We start from the raw sequence: 13145 nt of genomic DNA on the forward strand, positions 1-13145 counted from the left end.
TTGGTTTTATAACTAATAAAAGGGTATAGTCTGACAAAAAACTGAATTATTTCACTGAGTACATACATTCAATATTTAATTCTGGAAATCCGTGATAGGTCATCATATATTTAATGTTTTGGTCAATTTAGTCTAAAATCATATCTAGTTCTTTGAAAATGCATGACGTAATATGTCTATACTAATACAACTATATACACAGGTATAAAATGCCATGTTTGATATGATTTATATCAATAAAATAACCATTTATTATTTAAAGATACGAAACCTCGTAGGGTTTTGGACAGTCAAATTTAATATTGAAATTCAATTTCTATTTGGAAATAATGTTTGATAAAATTTTAGTACCACATTAAGGAATCTGATGATTAAAATCCTCATCAAGTGGTCTCTGGTGTCATGTAAATAATGTGCAAGTTTAATTCAAGCTTTAACTTAAGTATTGTAAAACGTTATCAAAAGGTACCAGGATTATAATTTAATACGCCAGAGGCGCGTTTCGTCTACATAAGACTCATCAGTGACGCTCAGATCAAAATAGTTATAAAGCCAAACAAGTACAAAGTTGAAGAGCATTGAGGACCCAAAATTCCATTAATTGTAACATATAATAAATATTGCTTACAATATATGTAGCTAGCACCCTCTGACTTAGCTGGGTTTTTTTTTTTTATTTCGTATACTAGTATAAATATCAATCTATAAAAATAAGAGATTTCTAAGATACTAAAGGGGTTAGAAAAGTATAAATAAATATGAGGAACATTACATAAAGATGAGAAAAATTGTAAAACTGTCGCAATAAATGATTGCGAATTACAAATATATTTGACAATGGTCTATGATAACATCCTCAGCTTTAATTCAACCGATACATATTTTTTTCTAAAAGACTTAAGCTAAGTCTAACTTACCATACTACAACATAATCGAATATAACAGATCCTTAAAACAACTTAATAAATCTAGGAAACATAAGCTAACTTATTTTAGAACAAAAATCAGCAGAAAAGTGTGAAAGTCGTAAACGACCAGACCTATTCATTACTATGCATTACGTTTCTAAAAATATTGACCAGAAATCATTTATAAATTGCATCAAAACAAAAAAAGGTTTACCATATTGAAATATATATTTAATTTGAGTTCCGTACTGATTTGACCGTAGAGCAAATTAACTTAATATCAAACATGGTATTGTGATGACTTTTTACAACCATTTTAGGGAGATCACTGTTGGTTTACACTTTGTCCTCCATGCTCGTACCAGCAAGTAGTGATTTAGGGCATACGTTACAGTTTTGATCGCATGTTGATTTTTTGACGAAAGTTTGCATACAGGCTATTTTCACCTAGTCAATTTATATATGTAATTAAAAATAAATCTTCATGCGTTACTTGTAGAGATAAATGGGATCGAAATTTTAGACATAAAATAGAAATTCCGGTTTCCTGGACATTTATTTTCTTTAGAAAGACATACTTAACTTCTGTGTTATAAAAGATATACGCAAACGGATTTTTGCAAAATCATCTGGAATATCTCTTCTATATAATTGTGATATTTATTTTTGAAACAACTTTAAGGAAACTATTAACGTTTATTATATTGTCATGGTTTTAGTTAAAGAACGGCGTTTTTCGCTGAATAATTATCCGTAAAAAAATCCATTGTGGACTTTTTTCATAAAAATAGTTGTCTCTGAAGTCGTTTTCAAATTAAATAGTCTGATTGGTAAAAATCAGTCAAAAATGCATCTTTTCTCAATATGTCACGATTTGACATCGCGAAAATATCATTTTACGTTAGCAACGTCATTAGCTCCAGTGTATCTGCGCCCTTAAGTATTAATATACTAAGAATTAAATTTTATCTACTACTCTTTTGACTGAAACACGACTGATGGAGCTTTAGTAGACCGATGAAATTTCTTTGAATGTCATCTTTGTTGACTTTTAGCGTTTTAAAAACTTCAACTTTGACGCAATCTCCTTGCACAAGTAATTGCAACTGTGCGTTGAACTGGTCAATATAACTGATACCATTATGGTTATGTATTGAAATTTAATTCATTGGTACTGTTTAATATGATGTAATTTTGGGGAAAAGTTCAATATTTTTTTGAAGAATAAATATTTTACTAAGTTTATATTTAATTTACATTTTTAAACTCAGAAGTTTCTTTATCTAATTTATTTTGACTATCTCTATTTCAAAAGTAGACACACGAGAAGAAACTTATACAAGTAAATAAAACACAGAAAAACTCTTGGACATTTCTAAAACTTTCAAAAGTGTAGGTTATTTTAAGTATTTACAACGATATGAACTGGTACATTTCTAAAAATTTATATATATTAAGATGAATGTTTCATTTTCATGTCATTCAAATGATGGTTTAATTTTCATTTCAGAGGCCTTTAAAGCTTTACTTATGTGCCAAGTTTTCCAATGAATAGTGTATGGTCCTCTATTGCTACCTTCTGATTTGTATAGACCATTCAAGTTGGAATAAGAACATGATTTATGCCACCACGGACCTTTTTTGCTGTCCCGCACGCAACTACTGCTTCTTTCATCGTTATCTTGATCTGTTGTTGAAAACATCACTCCATTTAAAGTGTTATTGCTGTTGTCCTTCATCGAGTCACCTAAATAAATGCAACAACAGTATTTTCCGATTAGAATCTGCATTGTAATTTATACAACAGTCTAGGGAAAAAATGTCCACTAGGTTGATTTAAATATTACATCGTTGATTGATGTTTGAGGATGTAAGGGATCAAAAGAAATAATATATATAAAATAAATATACACTTTTTTGTAGTATTTTATTCTATCTTGACTCATATGCATATACGTCCTACACACATTAGTTGTATCAAAGGGTAGTAGTTAAATACATGGAAGTTAAAAAACGTGTGTGTTTTAGAAAATTTATAACTTTCCTAGATTTTATGCCGATGTTTTTCATCGTTAAATATGTGCCAAAACAAGCGATTTTTTTTGTGTTTGCAATTTCAATAGTGTCCCTAAGAGGATATCTTACAATACATAAAACATGTTAGTAAATAAAATGTTTCTCTTTTCTACAACACAAAATGCATAGGAGATAATGTATTTATAAGCCCGATCCTTCCTTCAAACTTTTCCACTTGCATGGCTTTGAATATACACATAACGGCTGTATATTGAATACTACCACTTTTTGTAAAAAAAATTATGATGAATCTTAATAAAAGCATGAATTTAATGAAGAGGAATGTACAATGTAAGTTGTAAAAAAATATTTTATATTGATAATAAGAAACTAAAATTGAAAAAGCAAGAAGCAATACTATGTCGGAAATATACATTTATTACGTGTCAGATTGAAATATAACAATGAGTGTTCCTATCTTTCTAAAATATTTTTTAGTTGGTTTTTTTGTTTGTTTTTTGGATTTGTCTTCTATAATTTTTAATACGAACCAAATAATATATGGAGCACAAGAAATTTTGCTTTAAACGTTCCTGATGAAGATAAATCTAGAAATGCGCAACGGATGCATGTAATGATAGTATTGATTTCATGTTATTAATTGGTGTTTCCCACCATTATCCAAAATATTGCCCTTGAAACAATATTAATCACTACTTATATATTAGCAAAACTAATTCTCACCAGCAGTTCCAGTAAAACCACCAATAGTCAGTTTATATTTAGAATCAGCATCGTCTATACTAAATGTACTGTATACAGCATATTTAGTGTTTCCTGTAAAATCTACAAGGTCAATTCGTAATTGACATTGTCTTTGCGATGTCAAAGCGTGAATATTCCTATTTCCTAAAAATATGTTAATAAATGTAAATTTAACATAACTCAAATATACTACTAAATGGGTCTGACATATTCACTAAACACCTCTATCATGTCACCTAAATACGAACGATATTATCGAGTCTACCTGCGTAACACGATGTGTGTAAAAAGCGGATAAAAACTGTTGACTTGTCGTGACTCACTCTTTTTTTATATTTTGTTCATAATGCTCAATCTGTAGTTTACTGTGAAAGTGTACTGTTTGTAGTTTCAGTTTTTAGCCGTTTAGATATTTAGAAAGGGCTATCATTTAAACTTTACATGCGCGACTCCTGTTATGCATTCGTTACAACGAATGATAATTAAGACTCGATGAGAGAAATGACGCAATCGATAAATAAACAAATCAAACGAATTTTCCTGAAAAGAGAGAGCGGATAATACCTAAGGGATATTCAAACTCATAAATCAGAAATAGAAAAAAAGTCCAAAAAGACAAACAACGATGTGAAAAAATTAAACTGAAACTTAGATCTAAGACCTTGAAAAATATATTTCTGCAGCAGTTTTAAACGGCCCAAAATTATAGAGGATTTATTCGAGGAATGAAATCAACTATCATAAGTTCAATGAAAACAGAAAACATCTTGGCAAAAGCATCAATCGAAAAATGACGAAAAGACAATAATGGTTAAATACTACAAACCCAATTAAGATTAACCTATATAATCACACAAAAAACATTGGTTAATTAATGTGTTCTGAAGGGGTAATCAGTTTCTGTTTTACCAGTATATTCCGTCTTTTTAATCGTTCAATTTAAATATGGTGATAATAAGCATTTCGTCAACTCTTTATTGAGAAAAAGAGGAATAATGGAATTATCATGCTTGACTAAGTACACATTCATGGATCTATATTGATAAGGTTGCTAAAATATTCATGATGTATGGTGAACAAATTACTTTATTAAAAATTACACATTTGAAATAGACAGGACAAAAATTATTAAAAAAGGACTTGCCCAACCAGTATTCATTTTCAGGATCACCAAATCCAATCTCGTAGTCGTTCCATCCACGGTAAAAGTTAGTGACTCCGTCCCGTCTTCTTTGGAAAACCTGGGAAATTTATCAATTAACATATTATTTCCACATACGTTTGGTTCAAACTTAAGATATCTTAAAAAAGTTTCATTAATTTAATCTAAAATTTGTAATGCTTACTTAAAGCATGTTAAATTAATAAAGCATACATAAGAAAAGAATAATCATTCATTTGAAAATTATAAATTGTCAACAGTATAAAAAAAATAGCGGAATTCAATATCTGTTTCTAATTTTCCCCATAATTTTCATCTTATACATGCATATATATTCACATGAATGGCTTGATGGCGTCCATAGCTTGAGACAATTACTCGTCAAGGTATCCCGATTCGCTCAATACTATATAGATTGTGTGAATCCTCAAGTTAATATTATTTACCTTAATCTGTACGTATCTAATTATGGAAGTTATGGAATGTTTACATAGGTTAACTATTGTTGCCTCTAATTTAGAAAATTGAAGTTTTTTTATAACGTATTAGCTGTTTTCAAAAACTTATTACATTGTAATTTTGTAACAGAGAGATGATTACTTTGTGGTAACACTTAACCTCTCTGTGTTGGAAGGCTTATGATTTATTCTGTGTCTACATGTACTTTGTATCGTACAACCATGTTATTGTTGGCCTTTTTTTTTGGGGGGGGGGGGGGCTTTTTTGTGATTTTACATTGTCGCGTTTACTTAACAACATAAGTATTTAATTCCAAGTGAAAAGTCAATTTACTCACAGTCCATCCACCACCATCAGTATCCATATCACAATAGACATTAATTATCTGAAACTGGTTGAGTCGAATCGTATATGTTCCACTTGGCATTTCTTTATGCAATCTACTACAGTCAGTTACTGGTTGGGTTGGGGCTAGAATTGGATAGCAATAATCGATGTTTTAATGATTATTATAGTTTCATTTGGTCTTAAGACCTAACCATTCATTTCTAATTCTATATACACCTTTACATGTCACAGTCTTTTATACAGAATAATTTTTATCCTTTGTTAATTCTATAGAACCTTTTCATAACAAACTAGATAGCAAGTTATTTTCATTATATGCAAATTGATAAGACATGATGAAATTGGAAGATTTATATCTATGATAATGATTACAGCCGGTTTTCGCTGGGCTTCGTCTTTAGTTTTGTATGTAGTGTAATGAAGATGATTTCTTGTGTTTTCTTTAGTTTTTCCGTTTTTTGTAATGATGTTGCTGGTCTCTATTGGCCGAATAAGTTTTGGTTCCGCTTGTGGTATAATCCGCATCTTTTTGTATCCTTCATGTATCTTTTGATTAGTGGCAAAATTGTAAAATAAAACCAGTGAAAACAATCAGCATGAAAAGTAAATCTACTGTTTAAGAAATAATCGGTATGTTTAAAATGCCCCTGGATCATAATTTTTGATCCTGAACATTTATATTGGCGTTTTTCAATAAAAACGTGATTTCTGTAATCAGCCACTTTAAAAAAAATGTGTTTGATCTTTGCAAGTAATTTTTTGTGCAGTTAGCACATTGAATTATATTTAACATTTTTAAGCAAAGAAACAGTCTATTTAAGAGGGATTGATAAGATATTGATTCCTGAATGGTCCAAAATAACCAAAATGGCATGTCCCTAGACCTCCTGTTCAACATTTATACTCTAAAGTATTGTAAAAAAAAAGGTAGAAATAAATGTTATTTATACTTAATATAAGTTTTTTAATAATTCAAACGTATGTTTAGAGCCAAAATATTTTAATAAACAGCTTTTGACAAAGGATATTTAATTTTAGAAGGTGTGTCCCTGACAAAATGTCCACTACGAAACGAAGTCATTAAATTTTTCTAATAAACAGTTTTATAAAATCAAAGTGATTTTGTTTGCAAGAGATATAAACATTAGGGTCTTACAAAAGAAGTGATGTTTTTATAACGGCAGTTAAATTGTTGGTAAAAAAAAATGAGCACATCAAATGGACCAGAGTGATACCGTATTTTTGTTAATCGGGTCAAATCTTCTTTAGTATCTGGTTTTAAAATTATGAAAAAAATATCAGTGTACAGCCAAATACGTGCTTTGATGGATACAATCAGTCTTTTTACTATTGCAATATAGAGATTGTGGGAAAAACATAAAACATGTAAATATGTCAACTACGAAACGATCACCTACAAAACAAGTATGGGAGAAAAAACGTTTCGTAGTGGACACTACTACTGTCATGCAGTCTTTTTTTTACTCTTTTATCAATATATTCGTGCAAAACAAATAACAAGGGTTACTTTTATGTAATTTTCAGTATGTTTTTATTAACATAGAATAGGGTTGATGTCAACTACAAAACTTTTTGTCCACTACGAAACGGTTTTGTCAACTACGAAATGCATCAAAATGTCCACTACGTAACATGAGTTGTAATTTCATATGTAAAGTACTGTCTGATCTTTATCGATAATAAATGGTTCTCCAATTCAGAAAAAAATGAGATCTTTCTAGTATATAAAGTGAAACAAACTTGAATGTCTATAGGAGACATTTAAAATTGCAATAAGATGTGTGTTTAGAAGCAGTTTTGTAGTGGACAAATGTCCCATACGGAACAGTACATAAATATGAAAATAATATCATTTTAAAGAGTATTTAAGATTGTACCTTTTGTACAAACAGGTCTAGTATAGAGTTATTCAAAATAACTCTTGAAATAAAATTTTAAACAAGTTGATTTTCCATTTTTTTAAGGTCTGAAATTCACGCTTTTATTGAAAAACGCCCATATCTTTAATAGGATTTATCTTAGTGGATTTATAGTACTTTGCTTTCCAGCCAGGATTCCAACATATGCGTCATTATACATACTCGATGAGACACGTAAGCAATTTTATCTGGTTGATAATAATCACGTTATCATATATTACTTTATATGAGTACTTTTAAAAGATAAATTTTTTAAAATGAGATTAAAAGAAAAATGTTGTAAATGAGGATCATATATCAACTTACACATGTCTTTAACACAATGCCCAGTTCCATTTATCATCGTCTTGCAAATCTCTCCAACTACACACGACATTCCCGTAGAGCATGGATCGTATATACGGACCTAGTTTGTATAATGAAAACGTGACTTAAATGCGGGATATTGCCTTAAATATGATGATACTGCATAGATATATCGCCCTTATAGAATATTTCGCTTGTTTAGATATACAGTACAATTAAAGTAACCGATATGATGACTGAACACATGTACGACAGTTGTATGTAGTTCTGTTACATTGACAAAATTATGTAAGCAACCCAAACATACATAATTGATTAACGTGTTTCTTTGCGGCATTCTATATTGGTTTTGGTAAAGCTGTTGGTTTTAAATGGACCAAGTCCTGCATTTTGTTGACCGCATTTGATATGGATTGCTAATCTTACTTCAAATTCTGTCCATTGACAGCTTATCTTCAATATGTGTTAGATATGTTGATGAAAAAACATGCAATGCAAACAAATATATTTATCCGTACCTTTTTGTACTGTTCTATGTTCACATAAACATAATGACTTCCCTCCACTACATCTGTTTCACGGTTCCCTTCATTTATTTCACAATGACGATTTATTCTGTTGTAATTAAAGGAAAGGCATCTAGGTCTTCGTATACATTCATCAAAACAGGTATTCGGACCAATTTGTTCAAAAGAGATAAAGGTATATCCTTGATGTCTAGACTCAGTTTTATCTGGATCGACACGTAAAGTCCTCACTGTACATTGCTGACAAAACAAAAGATCAAAATTCAAAAATATGCCACAGACTACAACATAGTTCACCACCGGCATCACGTGTTTCATCACTTCGTGATATTAAATAAAAGTTGGACTTCTTGTCGATTTGGATATTCTTGTCATGCGAGTTAGCTGCTGAAACTTAACTTTAGATATTCAATGTTCTTCTCACTGATTATGTATAAAAAATATTAAAAGGAATCTGTTTTGAATTGAGACATTAGTTTTTATGCTCTAGTAGCTTTTAATTATTTTTCATCTGTAATTGATAAATCAAAGAAATCCAATGTGAGAATTTACAGCTACATCATACCATTCATTTCAAGATCAGCCAACAATTTTCGAATAGAACAGAAGATAGGGGTATTCAAGTAAAAACTCATTCTTCACGATTTTTATCAAACCAAAATGTAAATTAGCATTGTTTTTACATGTAAAGTCAAAACAAAAAATCATTGTTGTTTTACCATTCAATTCGTGTGTTCGTCATCATATCAATGTCGCTAGACACAAAACATTAACACGACAAAATCAAATAAGTAGAGCATGGACATCGAACAACAAAGTGATAAAAAACGTAATGTCGCTGGGCTTCCAAAATGTCTTATATAACTTTTTTGGCTAAAATTACTTTTTTACACAAATTGACCTGGCGGAAGGTTATCTTTGATACTTCAAAATAGCATTCAGTTAGCCAAATCAAAACATTTAAAATAAGATGATAAAATTGACAATCTCAATTGCTGGTAAAGTTTACTTCCAACATTTTGTATGTAAACTTGAAAAGTGTCGTATAATTGATAAATGAATCAAATTCTTGTGTATTTCTGTTTTTCTGTAAAATAAGTTTAGTTTCAATGTTATCTACAAATGCATAGTTTTTATTTCACTACCATTTACAAAAATATTCAGGTTCACTAACGACATTTTGAAAGCATGCATGTCAACCAAATTTTCAAGGCTTGAATATGAAAATAATTTTTTTTTAATTTTTTATTTAGTACATTTTGGAAGCCCAGCGACGATATGGCCAAATAATCAACTTTAAACTCGAGCCTTGTTATTAAATCATGTATTATTCTTTCTCATTCAAATTACTTTACACAAAGAATAAAGATTCAGTCAGCTACAGGCTCCAATAAGACGCTAAGTGGAGTTTGTATTACTCAAATCCTATATTAGCCACATACCCCATTCTTGTTTATATTCAGAAAAAAAATGTTGTGTTAACAGTAAGAAGACAGACTTTAAACGGATAACACTGCAAGACGGCACATGGATTTGAACATAAAGTTAAAAACTGACAGAAGCATAATCAATATATCCATCTTAATCGGCTATAGTAAATCAAAAGTTTAGAACTGATTAACTGAAAGGAGTAGGTTCAGTAAGACCCCTTTTTGGCCCCAAAATATAGCAGTTTTACAAAATTGTTAAAATGTAAACCTTTAGTTATTTATTGGACAGAAGAATGCTTCTGCTACATAAATATGGGCTGTTTTTGACAATACAATGCACATATATCCGGTACGAGCACCATTAAGTCATGCTAAATTACTGAAATCCTCATAATTCTAGCATTTTAGTTAAATTTTAGACGGTTTTCGTTTAAAACGAAAGTGGCCGCATTCGTGTTCATCCTTAATATTGAAATGTAAGTTGTACTTTATGATAATACATAACATATATAAAGGTTGAGGATGAACACGGATGCGGCCACTTTCATTTTTACCAAAAACCATTTTTTCGGCATATTAGGTAGATTTTTCATATTTAAGCTTAAATCGTATCGTTTTTAATGACTAAATCGGTTAAAATCTTTCACATAAACTAATTAATTCAAATAAAATAGACACTTAAGTGTTTAAAAAGTGGTCAAAATCTTTCGTCAGATGAACCTGAAATTTGAGGCCAAAATCGGTCCTTACCGGACCTACTCCTTTAGAAGATTTTCAAAATTCTGCTATCGACATGGAATTCTTGAAATTAAACCATCAATTTATGCTAAGTAATAAAAACAAACAGTGATAGGACAAACACATGAATATAAAGTAGGGTTAAAGAAGGTTTGTTTTCATAACCATCCTTTGTCTATCTAAAAGATAGGTAATAAAACACATATTCAAACAATTGGATGCATAACTGCAGTAAGTTACTACTATCAGTACTTTGTGTCTTGTCTATCTGATGAGTCACACATTTTCCAACTGGTTTTTATTGTTCGCTCATAAGTGACACTGTTATGCCACTGTCTAGGGAAAGAGAATAGTTAGGACTTGCTTATTGTTGAAGACGTACTGTACTCCCTCTTTAGCATAAAACAGTGATGTAAAAACAAATAATATAACATAATTCTGCCTGTTTTAACACTGTTGGTTCAATTCTTGAAATAAATTGTCATATTCCCTATGTAAACAAATAAGACACAAAGTTCAGTGAGAACCAATTTATTATCTCTAATAACCATAATATTTTTAAATGATTCGTCAAATCAACTGTGTAAGTAACTTTGAATTCTAAATTATTCTTTCTTAATAAATAATTTACTGGGAAATTTGATTCTGTGATTGTTTCCATATTGTTTTATTTATGGTAGATTACTCCAAAGTTATTTAGTAATTAGAAAATGTTATGTTATCAAATATTTAAAAGTAGGAACGATTTAATTATTTTGTAGTTATGGAAATAACAAAAAAAAACACCTCTGTGACGTAAATTTTTCATTTAACGCTCAGTTGAATTTACCAAAAAAAACAATTAAGTCGTTATTTATTTTTCTTCTGTATTCATTAAGATATTTAATAAGTTCTTGTGGTATAGACATAGTCATGTTTCTAAATAGTGATCACTAAAGGACTTATTGTTTTCTGCGATTTTTCATAAAAGCAAGAAGTCTAGCTAGCTATGAAAATGTATAAACCCATGTTCAATCCACCATTTTCTACATAAAGAAATGCCTGTACCCCTATTGTTGTCCTACCGACAGATGGGTTTGCGATCTATTTTTTTTTTTTCATTTTTAAAGGACTTTCCGTTTTGAATTTTCCTTGCATTTCGGTGTTTTTGTGGTTTTTTTTTCAGTAACGAAATAACTAGTAAAAAATTTTAAAAATCGTATAAACTTCTTAATACTGGAATTCAAGAATGAAAAGAATCGATGATGATCAATAAAAATCAAGTACCACATGATGTATAGTCTTTAAAGGATAAAAATTATTTTGAGTAGAATCTGTAATTCTTAAGATATAATAGGACATTTTTAAATCCTTTCAATTAAAAAAATCCAGTCGATGCAGTTATAAATTATTTAAGGACTAGGATATAATCACTTTTATGATTCTATTTTCCAATTCTTCTTTCCAATTTTAGTCATCTATATGGATATTGGTATAAGAAGCTAGAAAGATTAGCATTCTCTAATGACAATTAAAAAACTGCTAATATCTTGAATATATCGTTTCGTTATTTTCGTTATATTTAAAATAGAAATACGTGACGCTTAAAAAACCCCAAATTAATAAACCTGACTGAATACCTCTGAATTGCCTTAGTCACTTCTTATCATAATCTTTTAAATTCTGTTAATTAAAAACAGCGGGATATTGGAATTCGAATTCTTGTCTTGAATATATTACGGTTCAATCGTGATTTTTAATTGTATATTTTAATTTTATGACTGTAGTATACTAATTTTATATTAAAGTTGAAAAGTGACTGAAACAATTCATTTGTCTTGAATTTTCTTTTATTGTGAAATAATACGTCTTTGCATCGGAAATAAACACACTAATTTCATAATCAATGTTGTTGGCAAGATATGGGTTATGTACAACATGTAACTTTCATGATGATATGATACTTAATCCACAACGAGAGGGATTGTGAATGATTTTCTTATGATGAAGACATAATATTTCAATCAGTTTGAATGAGGTCTTGATATGACATGCCAGTTACTGCTAGTACACGTAATCCTTTCATTTTCCGATTTTAACACCGGACTTGGACTTATTTTAAACTGGGTTTACTGTGCGTATTGATGTGTATTTGTTTATTCCACATTGAGTAGAAGTATAGGGGATGATTGATTTTCTCAAAACATGTTTAAACACGCCAGATGTTTTGCGCAAGTCCCAATTCTGGAATATCAAGCCTTTGTTTGTCTTCTATTTTTTATATTTGTTTGGGTTGTTGTTTTTTCGGCAGTTTAATTCTTTATTCTATTTATATGAATTTATAGATATAGGAAGATGAGGTATGAGTGCCAATGAGACAACTCTCGATCCGAGTCACAATCGGTAATAGTAGACCATTATATATCAAAGGACGGCCTCCACCACGGAGCCTAGGCTCACAACGAGCAGCATGCTGTAAAGGGCCCCATATATTACTAGTGAAAAACCATTCAAACAGGAAAATCAACGGTCTAATATATATAAAAACGAGAAACAAGAAACACTTA

General features: G+C 30.1%; 1 protein-coding gene across 1 annotated transcript; it reads right to left on the reverse strand.

Annotated features, from left to right (window-relative positions):
• Positions 1 to 2329: 2329 nt before the first annotated feature.
• LOC143075443 (ficolin-2-like) lies at positions 2330 to 8548 on the reverse strand. The gene is made up of 6 exons (XM_076250889.1): positions 8423 to 8548; positions 7905 to 8004; positions 5648 to 5781; positions 4834 to 4930; positions 3669 to 3833; positions 2330 to 2655 (listed from the first exon to the last, which is right to left on the reverse strand). The coding sequence occupies exons 2-6, from the start codon at positions 7972 to 7974 to the stop codon at positions 2387 to 2389; spliced, it is 735 nt and encodes a 244-aa protein (XP_076107004.1). The 5' UTR covers positions 7975 to 8004; positions 8423 to 8548; the 3' UTR covers positions 2330 to 2386.
• Positions 8549 to 13145: the final 4597 nt, after the last annotated feature.

This window comes from Mytilus galloprovincialis, chromosome 1, assembly GCF_965363235.1.
Source record: "Mytilus galloprovincialis chromosome 1, xbMytGall1.hap1.1, whole genome shotgun sequence".
Classification (NCBI taxonomy): domain Eukaryota; kingdom Metazoa; phylum Mollusca; class Bivalvia; order Mytilida; family Mytilidae; genus Mytilus; species Mytilus galloprovincialis.

Bases quoted from the DNA above. Each gene is read 5' to 3' on its own strand.
- LOC143075443 (XM_076250889.1), bottom strand. From the start codon at position 7,974: ATGTCGTGTGTAGTTGGAGAGATTTGCAAGACGATGATAAATGGAACT. The intron at 5,782-7,904 runs GTAAGTTGATAT...ATCCAATTCTAG, and splicing joins GCATTGTGTTAAAGACATGT to CCCCAACCCAACCAGTAACT. The intron at 2,656-3,668 runs GTGAGAATTAGT...GCATTTATTTAG, and splicing joins TGGTTTTACTGGAACTGCTG to GTGACTCGATGAAGGACAAC.